The sequence below is a fragment of the Pangasianodon hypophthalmus genome, chromosome 14 (assembly GCF_027358585.1).
Source record: "Pangasianodon hypophthalmus isolate fPanHyp1 chromosome 14, fPanHyp1.pri, whole genome shotgun sequence".
NCBI lineage: Eukaryota > Metazoa > Chordata > Actinopteri > Siluriformes > Pangasiidae > Pangasianodon > Pangasianodon hypophthalmus.
The window spans coordinates 303,443-330,051 of NC_069723.1; the positions used below are offsets into that span (position 1 = coordinate 303,443).

At 38.9% G+C, this 26,609-nt stretch overlaps 1 protein-coding gene across 7 annotated transcripts in view; it reads left to right on the forward strand.

The window, feature by feature from the left end:
* The first annotated feature begins 1,984 nt into the window (after window positions 1-1,984).
* tmprss4a (transmembrane serine protease 4a) overlaps window positions 1,985-26,609 on the forward strand; it is a 30,615-nt gene continuing 5,990 nt past the window's right edge. Inside the window, exons 1-12 of one of the 7 annotated variants that reach the window (XM_034310637.2) lie at window positions 1,992-2,134; window positions 8,907-9,060; window positions 9,359-9,415; window positions 16,067-16,121; window positions 16,262-16,405; window positions 16,576-16,728; window positions 21,165-21,294; window positions 21,664-21,777; window positions 22,046-22,089; window positions 23,882-24,044; window positions 24,268-24,431; window positions 26,423-26,518. In XM_034310637.2, the coding sequence (XP_034166528.2) occupies window positions 9,401-9,415; window positions 16,067-16,121; window positions 16,262-16,405; window positions 16,576-16,728; window positions 21,165-21,294; window positions 21,664-21,777; window positions 22,046-22,089; window positions 23,882-24,044; window positions 24,268-24,431; window positions 26,423-26,518 (1,078 nt within the window). In that variant the 5' untranslated portion in view covers window positions 1,992-2,134; window positions 8,907-9,060; window positions 9,359-9,400. Of the gene's footprint in view, window positions 2,135-8,781; window positions 9,061-9,358; window positions 9,416-13,973; window positions 14,151-14,277; window positions 14,299-16,066; window positions 16,122-16,261; window positions 16,406-16,575; window positions 16,729-21,164; window positions 21,295-21,663; window positions 21,778-22,045; window positions 22,090-23,881; window positions 24,045-24,267; window positions 24,432-26,422; window positions 26,519-26,609 lie in introns of those variants that run through there. The other 6 variants (XM_026943451.3, XM_034310638.2, XM_026943450.3 and 3 more) reach the window with 6 other exon arrangements.

Here is a 26,609-nt window from a genome sequence, read left to right on the forward strand (position 1 = left end):
TAGAATTGGAAACAGCTCAGCATTCTTTCAGGGCCACTGCGTACTGAAGAAACTGGGTATTGGCTGAAATGAGACCAGAAGCCCTCCAGCTGTGCAAATGAGGGTTCGATCCTGTTATAAACGTTCTGAGAAAAATGGACAAATTGATGACTCTTGTAGATGTTGGATTGTTCTGTAACGTGTTAAACTCAGCATTAGATACAGTAGTGTCTATGTTACCTGCATTTGTAGGTGGCTTTAACATCCTAATTATTAAAGAGCCATATTCTATAATTCTAGGGAGACAAAAAAACTACAAATTGATGGTTGACCATCATACAGACCTTCTCACTACAGTGAGTGTAACTGCTTGGGGTTGCATAAACACTCATTTGAATTGGCAGTTTATAATAAAAATGGTTAAGAAAAAGCCTAAAATCTCAAAAGAAGAGTTTTATTGACTTCTTTTGGTTAAGCTTTTGGTTGTCAGCAAATAACCAAGAATTCATTTTTTTAAGCTGAAGAACTAAATGCAAATGTAAGTGGATCTCCTGCGTCACTGTGTCACTTCCTGAATATTACTAGAAATCATGTAAGCGACTGACTCCTGAGGGCATCAGCGCCGGTTAAAATTGCCAGTGAGTCAGAGTTTTGGGTTTCAGTAACCAGGATGTAGGAAATGTATAACAATATCACAGAGAAGGGTATGTGTACATTAAATTCAATCTGTTTTAATACTGCATGCAAGCAGATCCAGGGCAGATCCAGGGTTAGATCCAGGACAGATCCAGGGTTAGATCCAGGACAGATCCAGGGTTAGATCCAGGGTTAGATCCAGGACAGATCCAGGGTTAGATCCAGGACAGATCCAGAACAGATCCAGGACAGATCCAGAACAGATCCAGGACAGATCCAGGACAGATCCAGAACAGATCCAGGACAGATCCAGGGCAGATCCGGGACAGATCCAGGGTTAGCTCCAGGGCAGATCCAGGGCAGATCCAGGACAGATCCAGGACAGATCGAGGGTTAGATCCAGGACAGATCAAGGGCAGATCCAGGGTTAGATCCAGGGTTAGATCCAGGACAGATCCAGAACAGATCCAGGACAGATCCAGGGCAGATCCAGGGCAGATCCAGGACAGATCCAGGGCAGATCCAGGGCAGATCCAGGGCAGGAGGGGTCACTGAATGGTTTCATGTGTATGAAAATGAGGTAAATGCTATATGGTCTTCATAGACACCAGTTTCCAACCCTGCTGAAGGCCTGTGGGAGATTCTGGACTGACGTTCTACACAGCACTTACCACCATCATCAAACCACCAACTGAGCGAATATCTTTGGATAAATGATGTTCATCTCTCCAGTACACTTCAGTAGACTATGCATTTATTTGTTTTTTTTCCTCTTTAATTTGTAAAAAGTGTAGATTCATTCATGCTTTCCACCAGCACTAAGTACTCCTCGTATCTTTATCAGTAACGCTGCCTGGCAGTAGGATTATTTATACACACTGGCTCTTGTATCACGTGTACACGGCCTGGAGAAAGTTACTGATTAGAGTGATAGTGATGAAATTGCTGTGTATATTTATTATATTACTGATACAGTGCGAATGATATGACAACACTGATTTCTTCATTTATGGACCTGTTGTAAGGGTGAAGCTTATAATTTACGTGTTATATAAAAGGAATATACAAAGTCCAGCTTCATGCCATGTTATTATGCTATAAGATTTGACTGAATGAGAACATTTTAGATGTTTAGATATCTTTTGGCTTTGTGTGTTTCACCAGGTGTACACATACAGATGGGTGAGAAGAGTAAAGAAGAACAGAAGCTGTGTTATGCTGTAGGAGTATTTTGGGTTCACTTTTTCTCTTAGAGGTTATGGTCACTGCAAATCAATACAATGCTGTTCTCACTGAATGACAGTAGGAAGCGTAGCGCAAACGTGGGAGGGAAGGACGGCGTATTTAAACAGTAGGGATAGGTTAGAGCCAGAGAGGGAAGGCAAACAGATTACAAAAGAGCACTGTCCAATAAATAACACAGAGCAAAGGGAAAGGCACGAGCAGCGTGGAAAACAGGTACATAATATTCACTGAAACCGTACGCAGATCAACAAGACTATCCAGAAGAACAGTAAGAGTAAGTAATACATCTTGATCTATAAGCTTAACTACAATGCTGTTTTCAAAATGTGATTTTTAAAAGTAAGTCCACTTAGTGCCTTTTACATGGAAGTATTTAACAGAGAAGTGTCTGCTCACTGTCACATCTCAGGATTTGTTCATGAATTATCTCTTTATCATCATTATCTCATTTACATATTTTTACTGTGTAGTGTTTGTATTGATTAAAGATTGCCTTAAAAGATTTAAGAAGTAAAGCACCTAAAAACAGGTATATAAAACCTAAATAAAACAGGTATTCATATAGTTTTACAGCAGAAATTATTTTCAATGCCTAAATAATGCGTTTTAAAAGACCTACTGTATACACAATCTTTCAGTTTTGCCTTGTTTTGATTTGTTACAGCATCTCGACAATATTTATTTTACAGTAAAATAAATGTTTTATTATTTTATAAGATGGTATTATAAACGATTGGACAATTAAAGCAGTGCATTTAAAAAACACGCCAAAAAACGCAGTGCATAGTGGGATATACACTCCTGGGCAAAATAAATGAGCCAAGCAGAAATGGCAAATATTAAGTTTCTAATGGTCTTAAGAACAAATCACTGGTCAACATGTCTGGGTGTCCAAACTTTTCCAATAATATGGCCCATCAAGAGCCACAAGACTTAAACATTTACAGAAATCAAAGGGAAAAGCTCTCATACTGAGCTCCTTTATCTCTCTGTTTCATTCCTGATCATTTCCTGATCAATGATTTGTTGTTAAGACCATTAAAAGATTAATATTTTGATATTTTGGGCTCTAGTAAGCGGGAGTGAGAATGGAAGATTCTCTTTGTGTTGGCATCTGAAACTTGGTGAATCATTTTTGTGCCCTTCATTTGAGACACTAATTTACGTAAAACAAACCGTCTTTGATTAAATTTATATGCCAGGAAGAACTTTGGCTTAGTGATGGACTGAAATTCATATTTCAGTGAGAGTTATTTCTACAGTAGAGGTGGATGAATCAGTTGCACGCTCTGGAAGTAGAGGAGTAGGAGCTCAGTGGTTAAGGCTTTGAGCTGCAGATCAGAAGGATGTGTTCAAATCCCAGCACTACAAAGCTGCCACATACTGTATACTGCAAAAAGTCATATACTGTAAAAAAAAAAAAAAAAAAAAAGTACAGTAAATAACAGAACCCTAGTTGCATTTAAGCTGCTGCAGATTTTGTTTTTCAAATGAAATAAATAAATAACTGAGCTGCAGTGTTCTTTGTGGAGTAATGAGTTTGTCTTTGAAAATGTTTTTAACAAACTCACACTTGCTTTATGTGCTGCAGGGACATTAACCTCAGCAAGCAACATAATAAAATTTATGTTGATGATTCATTTTTATAATTTATTGTTAATTGGTACAGGAAAATCTGTGCACTCTAATTCCCTCAGGTTGTGTACTTAGTGTCATTTTCACCACATTTCCAAAAAAGGAGCTCAGCAACTCACAATAATCACTTAGTCACAATATGTGAGGTTGGTTGTAAGTACCTACAGATTCCATTAACCTCCTACCATGATCTGTGTCATGTGTAATCGTGCTGAGCGGGCCTGGTTGACCTCGATTTTGGATCACATGTGCAACAGGAAAACATCTAAGTGACTTTGAAAGAAGTTTCATTATCAGTCATACAGACTGCTTAGTTTGACCGGCATTTAGGTCTATGGGAAAGACATTGGTAAATATCGCTGGAAATTGTGGTCGAAAGCGTATATGTAATGACAACATCGCTTCGGAATTGTCGTTAAGGAAAAAACTTCTTCCTCAGGTACCTGACAGAAAACTGTTACCTGTTAACAGAAAACCTATTAATGGCATGTTCTGTATGAATTTCTTGTGATGTCAACTCCTTGGTAACACTGAAGTTTTTTTTTTTCCTTTTTTCTTTTTTGAGTGTTGTGCATTGAACTTTTCTTAGTAGGAGTTTCTGAGTTGCCTGGAATACAACAATAGAACTATTGTCTACTACTTAAGTATCCAAGGTAGCTATTAGTCCAGAGGTACCTTTACTAGTTAGCACACTCCAATGCACTTCAAGCAGAGGAGGAAAATCTTGACTGCTAAGTTGGTAGGACCATTTTGAATTTTGAAAAATAAGCTGGCCAAAAAAAAAAAAAAAAAAAAAAGAGTGATAGTAGTAAATTCCTTCCGTGTTATTCAGCTTATTCACTCACACCTGATTCAGGACGTGTAATCTCCCACTGTACCATGGGGCAGACCTTTAACAATTGTTTTCTTTTTTATTTTCACACATTCATGTTCATAGATGTGTGTGGTGTATGGTAGTTTTCTTCTGTGTATAAATTATTCAGTATTGTGCAAGATAAGATAGATATATAGATAGATAGTTAGATAGATACTTTGTTGATCCTGAGGGAAATTGCAGTTTATTTATTTGTTTGTGTCAAAATGGACCAACTGAGTTCATTAGAAAATATAGATATTCATACCTGCTTATATACAAACAAGTACAAACAAAAATATCTGCACGAGCAGGCAGGAGAAATCAGGGTGTCTGTAATGTCAGGATGGTCTGCGGGAGAGGTCGGTTTCTGTGAAAGAAGGTGGATGTGGTTAGTTTCAGTGGGAGTAGTCAGTGTACAGGATTTATAAAAACAGCTTTGCTCACAGCTCTAATCCAATGAGCTACTGCAAAACAACAAAACAATAACAGCTGTAATATAACCCCTTTAGTTCTTTACCACTCCCTTGTAGACATGGAACAATACAACATGTGTAAATAATGAAATAACAAGATGATTAAAATAGCATTCTATTAGTCATCATCATTCACATATTAACAGTAGGCATACTGCAGATTCTAAACAAAGTTGGTTTATTAATTGAAATAGTATCATATCGTGTAAAAGCCTGAGGTTTTATTTACTATAATCAGTTCACTCAAATTTAACTTGATTTCCTCATTTCATCCCAGTTTACAGGTGCTGTTAGTGCACTTTAAAAGTTAAAGATTAGAAGATACAGAACTTCGAAAACAATTTTGTAGAATGGCTTAAAGACATCCTTCATTCCAAACTAAGAGTTTCTCCTTCCAAGCTATTAATAATACTGCTGATCGAAAGTTTTGCTAAGGAATTCCTACACAGAGAGGAAGGGTGGAGTTGCTCCGCTTGCTGTAGCGTGTGGCATGTTTCATGAAAATGCACAGTGTAAAAAAAAATACACGAAGATAAAATGAAAATGAGAGAATTGCTCATTTCATTCAGAAGAGCAATCATCTAATGCTCACGTTAGAATATTTTCAGCATTTTGTCAGTAGAGTGTATGTGTGCATCAATGAGAGAATTTGTATTTTGCATTTAATTAAATATAGAGATATACTGAAGCACAGTAATATAAACTGAAAGTAGGAACAAAAGCACTAGTGCAATATACCAGGTTATTGTCCATATGTGCAAAAGTACAAGGATATAAAAGTACTGTAGCGTACAGTGCAATATACCGGTGACTGTACAGTCATAACACTGAATGAATGCTGCTGTGGCTAGATGGACTGATTAAGGTCTAAGTGTAGCGGCTGAGATCAGTGGATATACATCTGTACAGTTGGAGGTATGAAGGACACGTGGTGACATGTTCACCACACTGAGTGGAGCAGGTGATTGCTGAAACAGCTCTCAAGTGCCCTCACAGCCGCATGCAGTGGATGGAAGGTGCTGTTCATTCGGCTAATTCAGTTCACTTTGCACCACCTCCTCGAGAGAGTCCAGTGAGGAACCCAGGACTTCTTGATCTTCTTGATTGTCCAGTCTCCTTTTTTCAGCAGCAGTGATGCCACTACCCCAGCACACCACTGCACAAGAGATGACCGAGGCCACTACAGAGTTGTAGAATGTCTTTAGGAGTTTTCTGCAGACTCCAAAGGATCTCGGTCTCCTCAGTAGGTAGAGCAGACTTTGGCCCTTTCTGTGTATGACGTTAGTGTTATATGACCGGTCCAATCTATCGTTAAGAACAACACCCGTGTATTTTTATGATCTGATGGATTCATTTGACACTCAGTGGATAATTATAGTTGTGGGAAGAGGAAGATTTGAGTCTATTATCAGCTCCATGGTTTTACTCACTTTACTCAGCCTACTGATGAGCTAGTACAGGGTCCAGGACGCCGTGGAGCTGTCCACTATATAACTCTCAGCTCTGATCACACGGTGCTGACGGCTGCATGGTGCTGAAAGTAGTGGCTGACTAATAAGGGTTTTTTCAGTGGAACAATGTAATAAATAAGCAAATGAAAATGCTATGCATTTACTTGATTTCTGAACATATCTGTTGCACTAAACATAATTTCCTCTGCACTAAACATTCCCCATGCGCCAGTAACACATCTTTATTTATTTATTTATTTAGTGGGGAAATCAATCATTCAGTTAAATTCAGTTTAACCAAATATTTTCTCTTCATAATTAGTTATGAAAATTGCAAACATTGTTAGTTTTTGTCTCCTACAAAACATAAAAAAAATCTTTTAGCTTATCATTACTGATCTTGACTTTGGCAGCGTTTGCGATGTGACTACTGCACATGCAGAATATGCGATGTCGATGCTGACACAGCAGCCCGTATCGTTTAGCATTAATCTACAGTGAGTGTGCAATATGTGTTCAGCAAATAGGAATATGCAGTCAGGAACACGTTATGTCTTTGTCAGGTTTGTGTTGTTAGCTATGGAACTGTACTGTACTGACCTAGAGTCATGATTCCCCCGTAAACGACAGGAATCAAACACGTTATATAGCAGTTAATTAAATTAAATCAAATTACTTAACTCTTTGAGAGCTAGAAATTCAGCCTTAGCATTTGTTCTCGGGGAACTCCAATACCATGGCTTTCTCTGAAGTATTTCACGGCGTTTGAAGGCAGACAAAAACAGGAGCTTGAACACTTTTATTAATCAGCTATGCTTGCAGCCTGAATGGCCGATGCCAGTTACCTTAAAACATTTAATATCACCTGAATTAATCAGCCAATGCGATCAGTCAGTCAGCCACTGGTTGATAGCACTAGAGAAGTCAAAGACTGGAAGCACTGTAAGTAAGAGAGGGCTCTGTGCAGCAGGTGGATGACTGCATCACCACCTCAGTGTGTGGCTGGTGGGTGAGGAAAAGCCTGTCCAGCATCTTCAACAGGTATGGTGTTAATGTCACCAGGCTCAGTTTTTGATGCTGGCACCAGGCAGATCATCTTCTACAAGACCGTAAGACTTGCAAGGCAAGTAAACGTAGTTAATCTGCACGTCCAGTGGCTTTCCTCATGCTGATCCTCATCAGCTCCTTCCTGCCCTGGTCAGTTGTGATGGACAGCTGAGAGGGAGAAGAAGAGAGGAATTCACCTTCAGGAGGAATGTTAAAAAAACAGGTTCAGCTTGTTGGCCCTCTCCAGCCTTCCCTCATCCTGCTTGCCACGGCTTGCCAATGTCGCGTGTCCCAACACACTCCACAATTCAGACACATTTTTAATCAGAAGTCAGTCCTCAGTCCTCCTCCTGTAGGCACATAAAGAGTTCCTCTTTATTCCCAATGCAGTATAAAGTAAAAAGTGTCCCAAGTTTATAGGAAAGTGTCTCAGTGCAAGATTTGGTGCAAGTCAACTATCCACTGCAAAGCTAAAGGCAGCAGCAAAAGGAAAAGGAAAGAAGGAAACTGTGAGGATTTCTTTGAGGAACATTTGGGCCGCTGCAACAGGCTGCTGCACGGCACCATCTTTATCACCAAGGAAAATTTTTAACATGTCAGCATCAATTTTGTTAGAATGTAGTATCATCAATATGAAAAATGCTGTAGCTTTGTATTCAGAGAATCTGCCTTTTAACTCAACTTCTTTGTGACTGTAGAAAGTTAAAGTTAAGTTAAATCTCTGGCTGTTAAGACTCACTGATTTAAAAAATAATGCATTCAGACAAAGACGGCCTAAAAATCAACACAAAAATCAAGTGAATTAAAAACATCTGTTAATTATTTTTGTAAGATAATTACCATAAATGAGCTCAGTGTGCAGTCTCAGAAAAGTATACACTATATGGCCAAAAGTATGTGCACCCCTGACCAACACACCTATGTATGGTTCTTCCCCAAGCCATTGCCACAAAGCTGGAAGCACACAATTGTCTAGAATTTTCCCTTCACTGGAACTAAGAGACTCAAACCTGTTCCAGCATGACAATGCCCCTGTGCACAAAGCGAGCTCCATGAAGACATGGTGTGTGAAGGTTGGAGTGGAAGAACTCGAGTGTCCTGCACAGAGCCCTGACCTCAACCCCACTGAACACCTTTGGGATGAACTGGAACACCGACTGAACCCCAGACCTCCTCGACATCCCAACATCAGCGCCTGACCTCACTAATGCTCTTGTAGCTGAATGAACACAAATCCCCACAGCCACGCTCCAACATCTAGTGGAAAACTTTGAAAAGCACATATGAGTGTAGGGGTTCACATACTTTTGGCCATATAGTGTGGCTCAACAGGTTCCTACTTCTGTAGGAAGTATTGTCTCTCTGAGTCAGTGACAGGGCTGTCAGGTAAGATCATCTGACAGCAGGAACTGCCTAACATGGCCACACCCAGTACAAGGACAAAGAGAGGGAGGGAGGGAGAGAGGAGGTGTCCGGTTGCATTAGAATTGGAGTAGTGTTAGAGAAAGTGTCTAGGTTTTCTGAATCCTATAAGGACGTAAGCTCCAAATGACCACTGCATATCAAGTATCTTCTGTGTTGAAGACAAAGCAACCGGGAAGGATAAACACAGAGAGGGAACACAGGTGCGCACCTAGAAAAGAAGAGAAACGAGAAGGGCGGCGAGTTTTAACCAGGACACCTGCATTCCTTCAACTTTCGGAGTGCTGCTTTTCAGTGCAGCAGTGAAAGCATGAGGGTGAGTCACCATTCTCTGTATGTCAACCTGGTTACTTGTGTCAGTTAAAGATCAGGAGAAGTCACACAGAAAAAATCAAGTGTAACACTATAGTTTGATTTCAGGGTTTTACTAGTGCATAATAATATAGTGTAACAGACTGTTTATGAGGTTTCCTTTCAAAAAGACATACGTGTTCATATATGCAGTAATATTTTTCAATATAATTCATGTAACATATTATTCATACTACTAAACTGCCTCTAACCACATTTGGTTTACTTACTCAGATAGTCCCCTGATTTATTCTATATTTCAGTGACTGACACTTTTGAGATCCTGCCCAAACACAGGAAACAACATGAAGCAAGGCAAAGTAAAAGACTCATAAAATATACTCTCCATAAACCTGTTTAGACCAAAAATTGTATAAAGGTTTAATAAAACACAATAGTAATATCAAAGTCAATGACCAGTAAGCTTTGGTGGATGAAATCCGAAAGATACTGCTTCTAATTATTTGTTTATGTGAATTAAAATTGTTTCAGCGTTCTACTCCTCAGTGTGTCGTCAGTTTAACAGTTTAACAAAAATCATTAAATCAAAAACAAACTACAAAAACAAACACCTAGACCTAAAACGTCACCAACTTGGACTTAGTGTATAAAAATAAAATAGACTGAATGTATAAGAATAAAAAGCTCTATGGTTCTAATAAATAGCCAGAATAAATCTGTACACATTCAATTAATAAAACTAATATTGGAATAGTTTATAAAAAACATTTGGACTGAGGGAGTCCATGGTATTAATTCTTCATACAGTTTGAGAACCCATGGTCTAATGTCACAGTCTTATGGGTGAATATAGTTATATATACGGTCTCTACAGCACCTGTTATGTTTTGGTGAAGTTTTTCAGGAAACCTTTCAGTGACCCGAACCAATTATAACAACTGACATAAAAATATCAGACTCTTAACAGACTCATGGGAGTTCCCTTTATTCTAACTTCTGTTATTGCTGTATGCAAACAGTATGCAAATAAAAACGCACATTGCACCTACTGTGCAGCGTAGTTGCTCTAGGTGCAGGATTACACACTGTTATTCATTTTTATGGAGCATATACAGTAACATGGTTTGAAAAGAGACAAATTTTATGAAGTTGTAATTAATGTTTAAGTAATTAATGTTGACAGAAATATGTTCAGAAATAATGTTGTAAATAAATCATAAACCATGTTCAGAAGTAACCTCCTGGCTGATAGAACACACAACAAATATATTGCTCTCTTCCCTGACAGTATATTTTATGTCCATATTTTGGTGGTTGTGTCATAAATGAGGTGAGTGCAGCGGTCTTTTCTGAGCATATGGGGTCATCCACAGTGACGGAGGATCCAAGCAGAAGTAGAGCATCAGAATGGGCCAGGCAGGTTCAGAGGACAGAAAGAGTCAAGATTAACATGTGTAGCTCATCAGAGAGAGAGAGAGAGAGAGAGAGAGAGAGAGAGACATAAAGCAGCCACCACAGACCTAAGTGAAGTCGGGGGCGACGGCATCAAAACATCCCAGATCACTCTATGCTCTGCACCTTTACTAGTTAGTAATAAAGAGCCTGCACCTTTTAATCAAAGCAGGTATCATAAAAGACCAAAAGTTCACTCAGTATTTTTGAGATGAAAATATGCTAATAATGTTATCTACATGATCATCAAATGAGGAACTGGACTGAATTATCACATCAACGTCATTCACTCCCACACTGAAAAGCTGTCCAGATTTACATCATACTTACGTCTTGTCAGAATTATGTAGGAGTTACTCAACCTTCAGTGACTCTTTCCTCAGCATTGTTAAGCTGGTGTCTGTCATCGGTCATATAGCTGTGTATCACTGGCATAGCAGTGGAAGCTAATGCCATGTTTATGGATAATTGTACCAGCACGTAGCATATAAGCCACCATTTACATCTACAAACTGATAGCGATCAGTTAAATAAGACCTGAGAGCTGTTCCCTTGTGGTACAACAATGTCTGTATTCTACCTAGAAGAATATCATGATCTGTGGTAATCAAACCTGCATAGTCATAACGTGTTGCACTGAGCTACTGTGAAGCTAGCAGTGGAAATATAAACCAGTAAACGGATGACTAGCTTATAAACACAATCTAAAACTACTGTGTATAATTTGGCTGTACACTTTCAGATAATGTTCAGCACCCTTTGCCTTTAATAGTGTAACTCAGAGCTCAAGTAAATGCAACTACAGTAAGATACAATTATCATGGAGACAGAAAAAGACAAATCCAAAACATACTCGTGCTTTGGAGTGTGTGTAAATTTACACGTAAGAAGACTTACTAATGTAAACCTTGACTTCACGACTTCAAATCATATCATTTGCACGGATTGCTGCACTTTTATATATGGAATGAACTGTGGGGTTTAATTACGTATTTTTATTATGTTCACAGCGTTTAGCAGACGCCCTTATCCAGAGCCACTGCAGGAGAACTTTGTCCCTATTGAATACACTTCCCCATGCTAGTAGAGTTAGTAGAGTAGACGAAGAGTTCAATCGAGCTCAAAATTTTGTGAAAACCAGTTGTTTTATTTTATTAGTATTAATTAAAGAATATAAAGAAAGAAAGAAAGCCAACACAAAAAAAATTAAGAAAAATAAAACTAATCATCTAATTATGACAAAAGAAATGCTGCTTTATAAACAGAAGATGGGCCGGTCTGTCTGAGCAGAGCCATAAGGCATAAAACTGCCACGGCTGATGGAATATTTAGCATTTGCTTATTATTATTATTATTATTATTATTATTGGCATGGAAGTGAGTCGAAGTAACTTCGACTTGTGCCTTTATCCTGATAGTTCGCTTCGTGCTCCCAGCTGTCTGTGCACTTGAACTTTTATGGAGTTTTGTGGGCGTCACTATATGCAAATGAGCTGTGTCACGAACACACTTTGCACTTTACATACGCACACAAGTACAAAACAAAAATCAGCCTTTCTGAAACTTTTGTAAATCCAGCAAAAATTTTAGTTTGGTTTGACTTACGCAAACATTTACACACAACTTTACGAAGATTCATAAACGAGTCCCATTGTATAAATCAAATAATAAAAATCCCAGTTCAGTCATTTTCAACTCCAGGTTGCAACGCTCCAAATGTATTAAGCTAAATATTAATCTTTTAATGGTCTTAACAACAAATCACTGATTAGGAAATGATCAGGAATGAAACAGAGAGATAAAGGAGCTCAGTATGGGAGCTTTTCCCTTTGATTTCTGTAAATGTTTAAGTCTTGTGGCTCTTGATGAGCTGCATCAGGTGCAGCAGAAAACCAAATAATCACTAATCTTTTAAGAAAAAAAAGAAAGATAGAAGATATTTGTGTGTGTTAGTTTGAATTTTACATCAAATATTTTAATCATTATCATGATTTTGTGTACAAGAAGACTATAGAAGTGAATTTCCCTGTTTCTAGCTTTTCCCCAAACAGCAAAAGGAAACCAGTGAATGGAGGCACAGGAGCTCTCAGGAGCATCTGCTTCATTCCTGCTCATTTCCTCATTAATATTTGCTATTTTGGCCTTCGTCCATTTTTTTTTTTGCCCAGGAGTGTATGCAAGGCCCTGTCCTGTTATTGTGCAATGACTTTTTTACAGTTTCAAAACCTGTTTTGAAAACACATGTGGGTGGTTGCTTTGAGTCAAAGCTGTCTGGAATGCATTCTAAGAACATAACTCTCAGTTAGTCATTGCTTTGACTAACGGTTGGCAGGTTATTGCCAGCTACATATTGTTGACATGGGAATGCAAATATTTTCCACTTACTAAAACCAACCTGAACAAGTAAACTACAAAACAATCATAGTAAGTTGCTATAGTGATTTAATGGGCCTTATGAGGCACAAAAAGGAAAAACGTTAGTGCCCCTACAAAACGTTAATTGTAGTAGTGTCTTTATGGCCATAAATATAATGTATTAAAATGTGTATCTACTTTGGAAGATAGTAGAAGAAGCCTTTATTGGTCACATATACATTACAGCACAGTGTAATTCTTTTCTTTGACCCCAACTTCCTAAGTAGTTGCGATATGCAAACATGACACAGCACCCTTGAAGCAGAGAGGAGTAAGGGCCTTGCTCAAGGGCCCAGCAGTGGCAGCTTGGTGGTGTTGGGGCTTAAACCCCTGACCTTCTGATCAGTAACCCAGAGTAACCCAAATAATAAAATATTTACATGGCATTATATGTCATTTTCTGACCTGGGAGCGAGCATCATACCTCAATTTCATGGGTTTTTACAGCAGATGGCTGCAACATTTCCATAACTGCCTTTAAGCATGTATTTAAAAACAGGAATGACAAAAAGAGAAACTTTATATAACCGAAGAACCTGAATGACGTAGCAATGTTAATGTCAAGTCAATTCATAATATATTAATGAATTCAATTCATAATTCATAAAATAACAGGGAGCGAATGGTAGTGGCAATGTAACATGAACGAGATGAAAAAAAAAAAAAACAGTACACCAAAGGCTGTCATTGTTTGTATGCAGAAGAGTAAACACTCACATCTGTCATAACCTCTCACACACAGCCACAGATCATTTACTAAATCTGAAAGCCATTTGGAGGATGATTCAGTGCACCAGTTAGTACAGCTGAAAGGCACTTTTAAATCTGCAGGTCCCAGTTTCCCTCGCTTTATGAGAAAATGGTACAGTTTATGAGTTAATAGTGAGTAAGTTTATACAAATTATGCCACTGGGTAAAGTTTTCCAACACATTCCAAAAGTGAGTTTCAGTTTTACTCTTCTGAGAGTAAAACTGTTTGTGGTCTGAGCTCTTTGTGGCTGTGGAGAACTGTTAGATCAGGGATGCTGATTGCTTCACTCTTCCTAACAGGTCAGTGTAGAGCCCCGGTGTGTGAGAGTGAGGAGGAAGACTCGGGAGACTTCAGTTTATTCAGTCCGCACTTTTCCCCGCACTTTCAACTCAACAAACCCAAAAGAACTCAACTAAAACGGGTCCAACCCCGGAATCGCAGCTTTCACACCGTCAAGTTCAAGTTCACACTTCGTGGTGTGTGTGTGTGTCTCACAAGCTCTGCCAACACTCTCTCTCTCTCTCTCTCACACACACACACACACACACACACGCTCTGTGGTTACAGCAGTTAATGAACGCACATAGACACAGAGATGAGTAGACTGTCGGTAATAAGATGCAGGTGAGAATCATCACGTGTTACCTGCCAGTTCGCACCGCCTCCTCTGACGCTCAGCCACGCCACCGCTGCTGTTTATTACTTTTGCGATTTCTTTGAATGATTATTGATTGCATAGCATTATTTGAATAAAAACAAATCTTTCATAGTTTCAGAAACTGCAAATTTAGAATGTACAGACAGGTCCATAAGTATTTGGATAGTGACACATCCAAACAGTCCAAATACTTATGGACCTGACTGTATGTGCATATTTTACATGGTGGATATTTTACCATAATTATAATAATAATAATGTGGAAAAGTAGATCTTGTTTCATAGAAGTGTGAGCACGCTGTACTAGCACAAGCACAAACCTTGAGATCATAAAGCAAATTCTCATACAGGTTCATTTACAGTAAGTTAACAGCAACCTAAAGTCCAAATCATTCCATTTGTCCATAATTATTATAGTAATTAGTGTCTTCTCTAAAATTTATTTAATATACTACAGTACACATGCATTAAAGGGTATGTTACAATATACTGTATAGAACAAAACAATAAATTACAAGACAAATGTTCAATGTAACATACAGGATGTGAAAACACAGCACTTAGGAGGCCAAATCAACACCCCACCCCCCACATACACACACACACACACACACACACACACACGTGCACATACACACACACACATGCACATACACATACACATACACGTGTCCAAACTCAATTTTATTATTAGCCACACTAGCTAGTCAGCCATCTCACTGGCCAGTACAGGAAATGTGGTGGTTTGCTATTTTAGACGACAACAACAGTGTTGCTCCTTTTATCAACATTCACCATCACTATTCATTGAAATAGCAAGAAAGATCTAGCTTTATTTTGAAAAAATAAAATTCTGAACTGCAGACAAACTCCAATCGTACATACACTATATTACCAAAAGTATGTGGACACCTGACCAATCACACTCGTGTGCTTGAACATCCCATTAGAGATTTATTCTCATTTTGCTGTTATAATAAACTCCACTCTTCCAGGAAGGCTTTCCACTAGATTTTGTTTGGAGTTGTTTTGGTCATATAGTGTATGATTACAGAAATGCATGCCAAATCAGGGTTAGAAATATTACTAATCTTTTTGACAAAGAGGAGTGAACAGTAACAAGCAGGTTTCCCACTACAGTACCAAGAGTGTTGCAAGAATGAATTGAAAATTTTATACCCTAGCTCAAGTCTGATTTGATAAGCTCCTGTTATTGCAGTAACAAGTATTTAAACAAACTATATGGGTATTTTTTAAGGGTCAGGTTTTTAATGTTACACAGATGTCAAAGAAAATATAATGTAAGTTTTATATTGCGCTTTGTCCAGACTGTGATATTAAACAGCACGATGAAGTTAAACATGGCACTGCTACATGACATCTCTTCCTCCAAGCGGTACTTCTTGCTCATGACGTAGCTAATGTTACTTCTTCCACACACACACACACACACACACACACACACACACACACACACACACACACACACACACAAAAAAAAGAGGCCACTGAGATTACCTCCATTACATTTAAGATTTTTAAAGTTTTTAAACAGAATGTAGTGAATTGTACATTGTGATTAAATTATTCTTTACGTTTGTGGTCATTTCCTGCAGGATGATATGATAGGATGATAATATAGCTGGCTTTAAAAGGAAAGTGAACTCTAATTAGGCTCTAGCAAACTTGTTTTGCATTGAGGAAATAATTTAATAACATTCTTCTCACATTCAGGCTAATAACACGATTGCTGAAGACAGCACTATACCCTTAAACTCAAGACAGAAAGGTAAAGTACGCATGACCTTGTTTATCTTCAAACCTTATAAACCTTCTTCCTGCTAAACATTTATGCATCGATCAGTAAAACCTGTGTACAGTGTACAAAGAGGAACCTCTCTATTTGACTCAGTTCTCTCTCTCTCTAAGGTGGAGCCAGACGTGGCAAGAACAGAAAGCCCATGCAAGCCACAAAGCCAGAAGGGAATAAGTGGGCACGGGGGAAAAGGTTCCTCATCTCCATCCTCTGTGTAGTGGTCATTTTGGGCATCCTGGCAGTGGCTGGATATTTAAGTGAGTATGTTTTCCATTTTAGCAACAGTTAACCATCATCATATTATTTCATCATATTCATAAACACAGTCATATTATTTCATTCATTAGCTCTTACCCAATTCAAATTCTTAAATAGACATTTTTCTCTCTTCCTACATCCCTCCTTCACTTTTACTGCCGTGACTTAGTCGCCCAAGTCATTAACAGTAAGTACTTCTTCTGCTCCAAGTCACTGAAGTTTATTCCCCTGGAGCAAGCCTGTAATGGCAAACCGGACTGTGCAGGAGGAGAGGATGAGTCTACATGTGTCTCCCGTTTCACAAGCACCTCGACTTTTCCTGGTAAGACGTAGTGTTGCTTCAGTGGACACACCTTCGAATGTATAGATGCAACCTCCCACATATGCTACTACTATCTGTGCAAAATCATAAGAGAACCTGTGGTTTATGGAGTGGAAGAAGGCTTGGCACGTCTAGTCTAGATGGGGCTAGATGCTTGCAGCCTTAGGGGACCAGAGATCCAGTTAAAGTCAGTGAGATGTAGGACAACATCCTTCAGGCTTTTGAACATTATCTTGTGCTCTTAAATAGCTACAATGTCGTATAATGTGAATAACATCAAGAATAATGTGTGCTCCAAATTCAGTGACATCTTCAAATTTCCTCCAAACATCAGTAAAGAAATGAGATCAAATATTTCTTCACTGTAAGCAGCCCCATATAAGCAACATAAAGACTTAAATAAAAGAAACTAAAAGAGCTCTTTCTGGCTATTGAGAACAATAAGTAGAAAAGCACAACACTGTCTAATAGGTTCATTTATAAGTGCACACAGAAACCTCTAGTCCATATCACTCCATTTGTCTCCATAATTAATGTAATAAACATTTTAATGTATAAATGTTATACATAATGACATGTGGGAATCTGATATATTCTTTAACAGTTATTTTATATAATACAGTGCTCAAATACAGCTGCTGCGCTGGTTAGAGTTTGGGTATACAGTGCATGACGTAACTTTCTATGGTCAGGTGGAGACCACATGCAGAGGTTTACGAGTGTACAAAGCACAGCAGACAATAGTAATCCAATACTCAAAGTAACAGAGCCAGCAAACGTCAGTACACAATACGTTTAACCAACAGGTAACAACAGCAGGTCAAGCTGAATGAGGCAAAGGGTCAGGAAGACAATGGAGCCAGTTGGAAATACAAGATAATTCTCAAAAATGAGAAATTGGTTCACAAAGAATGGATAATCCTGGTGTGTTTATTTATCATGGAAACCAGCAGTGAGCTGGAAATGTATATCAGAGATCACGTCACAGCTTTAGTGAGAGCGCCCTTTGCTGGCGGGGAGGGGTAGTGTCCTGGTGTTACACCTAATAAATCAGGGATCATTTATTTTGTACTGTTTCTGGTTAAAAACCACAGACGTGCTGTGCAGGGGGAGGGAAAGTGGTAGCTCAGTGGATAAGGTGTGGCCTAGTGAAGGGAAGGTTGTGAGCTCAAATCCCAGCACTACCAAGCTGCCACTGCTGGGTCCCTGAGCAAGACCCCTAACCCTCAACTGCTCAGTTGTATAAAAGAGATAAATGTAAGTCTCTCTGGATAAAGGCGTCTGCTGTAAATGCTGTAACTGCACATGGTTCAGAGCAAAACTGCACAACGTTGATCTGGATTGATCTGGAAGCGATGCCATTGTGGTGTAAAATGGGCTTTACACACCGCCTGCTCAGTTCCACTCTCGATTTTAGCATGTGATGTGGACTATATGATACTGTGGTGAAATTTCATCAAGAAATTTCTTTGTTTAACTTTCCTTTCTAGCAGGCCCAGGACTGCAGCGTCCAATCTTCCCCGGAAAGCGCCGGTGTGGTGCAGCTTTTCATTCCAACCAAACAGGAGCCACGCCTGAGTCTACTGAAAGTCAGGATCACCTGAGTAAAGAGATGGAATCAGGTGTGGATCCTGCTTGAGTGGAATGAAAACCTGTACGCACACACACACACACACACACACACACACACACACCTGCACTTTGTGGAGAAGTTTGGACAGCCCTGGTCTAGGATCAGCTGTATACTACTGTTGATTCATGACAGTTAAACTCTATATTTTTTACAGTAGTACAGAACTATTAAATGTTTTTGAGTCTTTACTTTATTCTCCTTTGCATATGATCCTGTAAGTCTAGGATCATGTTTGTTTTTATGATGTACTGTTTTACAACTGACAGCAAAACAATTGCAGGGAAATGTATGTCTGCATTTTCTATTCCTCTTTTTTGGGGTGGTGGAACGTGCAAGCGCTTGTTTCAGAGGCTCAGCATACTAACAGAACTCAGACAAGCATACTTAGATAACACTCGTGACCCAATAGGACAGAAATAGCAAGCAGTGAGATGAAATGAATAAAGCCACTTGGTGACTGCACTGTAAGCTTTGAGGTGAAATTAAATCTTTTTAAAGCATTTTTTAATATTGCTATAGAATGAAATTACTGCAAAAATATCCTGACTGTTGCGATACAGCCGCATGGTCACAGCCTTTTCCTCTGGTTCTGTATATTTATCCCTCGATCATGCTCGTGAATTAAACGACAAAAGGGTCATTTTCATTTAAGACCAAAGCTTTCCTACTGCGTAACTGTGCATGTATGCTGTCACATTCTGATACAAGAGCAGACATTTTCTAATTATATCCTCTTATACTGTGTAACTGATTATCAAAACGAAAATCTATTTTAATAAAAGGGTATACATGTTATGAATGTGCACTTGCTCATCTCTCCAATGTGAACATTATACATTCAGAGCGCATACTGAAGGTACTGTGAAGTTTACTGACAGGAACATGGAACAGTTAGTATATGATTATACTTCAAAATTCAAGCCTGCTGTCAGCAGTTAAAACACTAAATCTAAACACTCTTTTCCAGCCTTTATGTGATGGTTTCCCATATCTGGGACGCCACTTCTTCAAGTCAAGTAGGCTTTATTGTCATTCTTCTCATATACCTCCAGAATCTCAGTCATGACATAGCACATGACGTAAGCCTCTGGTATAAATCCTCAACCTCTTCCAGCAATAATGCAACAACAATCCGTACAACAATAGTTTACCTAAAAATGCCAATTTATTAATGCTAATTACGTAAACAATGGATACAAATCAAAATCAATTTACCTGCTTTATGAGCCAAATAAATACAAAGTCAGATGAATAGAATTTTGTTTATGCTAAAACATCATGTGCTAAAATGTGCTGTAATGTTTAAGGTTACTTCAGAAGTGAAAATCAGCCTAAAACAACTGAACACCATGTCATCAATAGTAAATTCACTTCAGTTGCATTAAAGTGACACTTCAGCTGACGAGAACGACTCCTTAGGAGCCTGGTTCAGTTATCTCTGTGTTAACGTTGTAGTGCAAGGTTCATTACTCGAGACTTTCCAGCACAGTGCACGCTAGTAACCTCTGGTGGTCCAAAGCGTTAAGTGCATCTGTTAATGTTCTGCACACTGGTTGGTGGTGGTGCAGATGTTTGGGCTATGACTAACACATAAAACAGTGGAAAACATTTTACCTAAAAGAAAAAGGCAACTGCAAAGATAAATAAATAAAAAAAGGACATTCAGAGGTTATTTCTACAATAGTTTACATCTGTTTTTCACAAACCTATTGACTAGCACATGTAGCCTTCATTCACATGTAACCTAACCCTAGGGCTTCACATTTTACTTTACAGGCAAGCTTCATTGTTATATGAACTATAAATCGAGTGCCTGAGCTCCACAGTGCTAGCTTCTTTTCTAATATTCACAGGGTCTTGTGCTTTTGAAAATACTTGCTCACACAGAGGTCATACTGAGGAGGCTTTGGGGCCATATAATAATTTAACAACGCATTGTAATTATTTACGCATTCACTTCAGTTTTATAATGTAGGCAAGGCTAAGATTTTGTACATACACTCATTCATCCACTGATTGATTCTCAGGAGCCGCTTTATCTGGGTCAGGCTTGTCCTGGCAGTCCATCACAGGCTTTTACTCTTTATTAATATAATATATTTCTTATACATAGCCCAGGCAGCCCTCAAAGCGCACATGTGGGTTTGAGCTGCTTTTGAAACAGATTCCAAAGTAGTCATGCGATGCATTACTCTTTCCCCTTAATATCCACTCGCTGACGTCTGGTTAGCTCATCTATTTTTTACCACATTACAGAATAAGTTACATTGCTGGATATTTCTGAATGCTTCAATTTGTTTGCTTGTGTGTCTACGTTATGGAAGAGATTATTGTGTCATTTATTGGACGGTAAATAGCAGATTGATACAACATTTCTACACGTGTGACCCTGACCCTGACCCTGTTGCTGTAGCCTCGTCCTTTTCGGACATTTTAAAGTGCAATGCTGTAGGTTTTTATTAAAATGTATTGCAATTCAAGTTTGAAATGTCACAATGAAACAGCTACATATTTTTCATTATCAATAACAGATCCCTCAACTTTATTTACACTGTCAGAGATTATTATTATTCATGGATGTATAACATTAACAGATTAATAGGTGGGAGATCAGTTGTCCCTCTCTTTAGTGCCCAGAATATTAGGCCATGCAGTTACAGCCACAAAACCAGGTACGAATGCAGGAATTCAGCACTGCTGTGACCCGGAGCTCAGTCCATTGCTTATGGACATATTAGCATATTAGCATATTAACTATCTGCATTTAATTGTCTAGCTAATGTCTTTTACTGTGTCTCTGCAGTTCGGTTGGTCACGAATCTCTCCGTGCTTCAGATATACTACGCCACTGAAAACAAGTGGCTAAGTGTGTGTGCAGAAGGCTGGACTGTGAAACACACTAAAGCAGTATGTCAGCAGATGGGATACACTGTGTGAGTACGAAAATCTCACAAAATGGCATACAAGATTATAGGGATGCACTTCTATTAATTTTTAAATGATAATGATATCAAAGCTATGAATATTGGCCTATACTTAATAATGATCTAATACCAGTGACCAAGCTGATGCTCTACAGTCACATGCTTGATCTGTGTCAGCAGTTAACATTAGACACTTTCATGGAATAAAAGACGTAAAATATGTCAAATAAATCTGATCCAATCTACAGATCCACTGTTACAGCCTGATATTACAAACATTATCATCATCCCAGTGCACAAGTTTATTTAGAAAGACATGAAACTAAAATGATATGCAATTTATTCATTCCCCCTGTGTCTCTGATTTTCTCTGTCTAGTAATCCTACATACAGTAATGTCCCACTGACGGATCTGTCATCTGATCTGAAGAGGTTTTTTGGTGCTGTGGGACCAGACGAAGCGCAGCCAGTTTCCTCCAGCGTAACAAATCAGTCAGTAATGAATCATTAGTTCACTTTCCTCCTGTACGCTCTTATATGGATACACCTGCATTTTCATTATCTAATTTTCCTTCATGCTTGTACGGTTCATTCGGCAATGTCTTGTGGTATTGCTTTCTATATGGAATTATTATTATTATTATTATTTTCACACACACCTGACATTTGCCTAAGAGTCTGGTTAAGTGTAAATGGCACACGTGGATTACATCTACATACAGGACAGTGCAGTTACTCCATCTTTACTTCTCTCTTCTAGAAATACGTGCAGTTCAGGTGCAGTAGTTTCCTTATCCTGCTCAGGTAAGCTATTATTTTGATTTTAAACCTGAAAATAAAATAATACTAAGCAGATATGTATGACTTGGGTACAAGTTCACTGCAGTTTTCTCCATACACACCTGTCGAGTCAGTATTTATGCTTCTGTAAACACATTTGCACTCTGTTGCTATTTTTGTTCTCTGAAATGAATGAAGTGGTGCAAAAGGGAGTGCGGCGTTTCCAACTCCAGCATTGTGGGATCTTCAAACCCTTATTGGCCTGAAAATGCTCATGTGTTACCATCTCCTGAGTGCAGAAGCAAAAATAAAACAGTTTTTATGATCCTGTTCTGGATCTTCATTATTTCTGTCACCCAGTTTCATTACACATAGCTGACTTCAGCCAAATGCTCACTAAATACAGAGCTAGCCCTAATTACTTCATCCAAAGCAAATAACAAACCAGCTGTGACTGAAATGCTAATTCACACCAAAACTTTTACTAGGTTTTTAGTTGCACATGACCTTTTATTTAAATCCACAACAGGTGTGAAACTTTTACACACTGTTACACAGACTGTGTTTTCAGGCACTCATAGGTGAAATATAAACTCCACAGAAAATCATCTAAGTCCATAAAAATATATATAAAAATATGTATATAATAATCAGCAGTGTCATTGCTGTTAGGATATCAGTAGCATTCTCAGTCCAAAAACATTTTCTAGTCTAGAGGAACACTGTGGCCTGTTGCATCAAAATCTGCCCTGAGATCAAGCACGTGGATGCAGCACTGATCAGAGATCAGCAGCAGGTCATTTATATTGAACTGAATGATGTATGAGCTTCACTGCTGAGCTCTAAACATTTCTAACATCTTGAAGATAAAGGAGAGGTGTGAAATGGGCTTATAGCTTGACAGCTGACAAGGTGAACTTCTTGTCTTTTTAAACTGAACAATTCTACAGGACTGGTTTATTGCTGTTAACAGAGCGTGGTTAGGTACCGAGACTAGCGCAGGAAGGAAAAAAAACACAGCAGGAGACGCTGCATTTCACAGCTAGTGTGAAAATTAAAAAAAAAAAATCATGAAAGCCTTCAGTATAAATTGACCTGCTGTTTTTGTTCATCTAGACTCACAGCAAGGCAGCATAGCTATCACTGTTCTATAGCACAGAAACCAGAACTTAAATAGAGGTGCTGATTGCAGTAACACAGAACAGGTGTGAGTGATCAGTGGGACAGGTGACATGGTCATGTGACATGCTGGGGCTGATGGGTAATGTAGTTCAGTGCTGATTTGGGTGCTACCCCAATGAAATTAACTGTTTCTACATTTAAAAAAAAAAAAAGAGCAGTAAACAGTAATAAATTAAACAAAGTCAATATTTCCTTCATTATGTTTTTATCTGAAAAGTGTCTCTTATGGAATCTGCTGCTTTCTTTACTGACATACAAACATTTTTCTGGAACATTTCATTCTGTGCTGGAAAACTAATGTTTGGAATCTAAAATGTTTTTGTACTGAATCAGTAATGTAGAAGCCAGAAAATAAACATCTATAACAAAGTTTATACTAAAAAAATAACAGCGTGTATAAGACTTTTGCACAGAACTATATACAGTATATTAAAACATTTGGCACAAAATTAACTCCATATTTGTGGCTCATGTCCTTCAGATGCTCAGTCATACCCTCCTTTACAATCTCAGATACAATTTCAAGTCCAGTTCAGAAGTGGAATAGTATGAGCCTGATCTCTACTGGCATCGAACCTTTCCTACCTGCTTCAGTAGATTTTGTCTAACGGTGTGATTGTGTTGTTGTTTGTAGACTGCGGGCCGCGGGGACCTGAGACCAGGATTGTAGGAGGACAGAGTGCACTCATTGAGGACTGGCCGTGGCAGGTGAGCCTGCAGCAGAATGGCCAGCACACATGTGGAGGCTCGCTGCTGTCTCCAAACTGGATTATCACAGCAGCCCACTGCTTTACAGGGTGATTGCTTCAAATCTGTCCTCTCACTCAGACCTGGATGCTTGTGTAGAAATATATGTTTTTTTGTTTTAAAACTGCATTTAGTATTATTGGATGTTGTTTTTGGATTTTGTATAATTAGCATGTAGAGCATTTAGTCACTTTTACTCTCTTGCTCTTTTTAGCATGAAAAAATGTAATAGAGAAAGTTGACTATCTGTATTCTGGGGTTTTTGTCAAGCAGCAGGGCGGAGGTGAGCAGGTGGTGGGTGGTGGCAGGCAGCACATACATCACAACAAAAGGAGGCTCTGCTGTGGATAAAATCATTGTGAATGGAGACTACAACTCAGCACTCAGTGATTACGACTTGGCCATGATGAGACTCACTAATCCGTTCACTCTGCGAGGTAGGATTGTGTGTCGCAGTATTCATTCACTTTCCAACAAACACACAATAAATTATATTGACTTTAAATTCTTCCTTACAGCACAGTCAGAAGCATAGACAGAATATGGGGAAATGGGATACCTGGCTGCATTAGTGTGCACACCCCTTAACTAATATTTTCTTAAAGTGGCTTTGCTTATAATACAGCATTCAGTCTTCTCGGCAATTTTATTCCAATCTTCCTTTCTCCAGAGAGTTCACAGCCCTCATCAAGCCCTCTTCATTCCACATTCCTTCATTCAAGTATAAATTTATGAATTTAAAAAATTATATCCCAAATCTATATATTTCTGTAAAGCTGCTTTGTGACAATGTCCACTGTTAAAAGCGCTATACAAATAAAATTGAAAATGGAATTGAAGGTATTCAGTAGGATTTAGACCTGGGCTCTGATTGGGCCATGTCAGAATGTTGATCTTCTTCTGAAGCCATTCCTGTGTTCACTTGGATTTTTGGGTCATTATTTTGCTGGAGGGTGAATTTTTTTCCCTCCGTCTCGACTAGAGCCACAGTCCCAACTGAAGAGAAGCAGCACAATAGCATGATGCTGCCACCACCATGCTTTACCAAGGGTATGGAGCTCTTTGGGTGATAAGCTGTCTTGTTTTTGTGCCAAATATATCTTTAGGGATTATGACCAAAAAGCACCTTGGTCTCATCAGCCTACAACACAGTTTGCCACATGGTTTGGGTTGATTTATTTGAGCTTGGGTGTTTTTGGTTAGAAAGGGCTTCTGTCTAGCCGCCTACCCCAGAGCCCAGACATGTGAAGAATACGAGAGATTGTTGTCACATGCAGAGAGTAATCAGTACGTGTCAGATGTTCCTGTAGCTCCTTTAATGTTGCTGTAGGTCTCTTGGCAGCCTCCCTGGTAAGATTTTGTCTTGTCGTTCTGTAAATTTTGAAGGGACGTCCTGTTCTTGGTGATGTCACTGTGGTGCTCCATCCTCTCCTCTTGTTGATGATGGCCTTCACGGTGTTCCATGGTATATCTAATGTTTGGGAAATTTTTTTGTACCCCTCTCCTGATCGATATGATGATTCGACAATGCGCTCTCTATAAGCTCTATTTCAGACCATGGCTTCAGCAAGGGAACCCATTAACTTTAAAATGGCAAAATCAAAATGCGCAAAGCTCATAGAGACACACTCAAGACAACGCAAATGTGTAATATGATCGGCACACTCACTCCACTGGGGTTTGATGTTAATCTCATAAAATCTGGAGAGGTGCATGGCAACGCAGACCTCCTAGAAGGGCCTACACCTCAGTAGTGTCCATGAGGATAAAACACTCCTGATAAAGTGGCCTGCCACAATAGGACTTGGGCTTCTAGCTCATTCATAGGCTGCGATGATGAACCCTCACCCAGTGGCCCAAAACCCTGCTTAGATAAGTATCATGCCAGATGAATAGCTGAGCCTCAAATAGCACCATAAGGCATGTACTGCAAGTCCAGAATCAAAATGCACAAAGCTCATAGAGACACATCCAAGACAACTCAAATGTATAATTACTGCAAAAGGACAATTATTTTATTTTTAAATAATTCTGAGCACATCTAAATACTTTATTTAATTTAATTTCTGTAAAACGTCACTTCAAAAGGAGCAGGAATACTAATATCTCATTCTAATATTCTTAATTTTGAGAAATAATCACTGGGAGTGAATACTTCCTGGAGGCACTGTACCTTAATGAATAAAACGGCTCTTTTTCTCTTAGAAGCAGGAGATTTTAGAGAGAAAAATGCTAGGGATAGTGGATCATGTGTGTGTGCAGTGAACAACAGAACACTGGCGTCATGTTTTTCTGGCTGGTGTGTTTAATTGGTTTGTTGTAGGGAAAGCGTGTGGCATCTTTTTCCTCTCAAAAACTTTTCCACTGTAGTTTTGTACAGAACATTTCTATAATGTTTTGATCTCTTGGTGTTGTTCGTTCCCATTAGCCGCGGTGAAGCCGGTGTGCCTCCCACCGCATGATCTTGGGCTCACAGCAGGAGCCCCACTGGTGGTAACTGGCTGGGGCCATCTGCAGGAAAATGGTAGCATTTACTACTAACTATACACTTTTCCAAAATGTTGTCTTTTTATTTTTTTCTTTATACTATTTGTGGATATTTTTTCCGTACACAT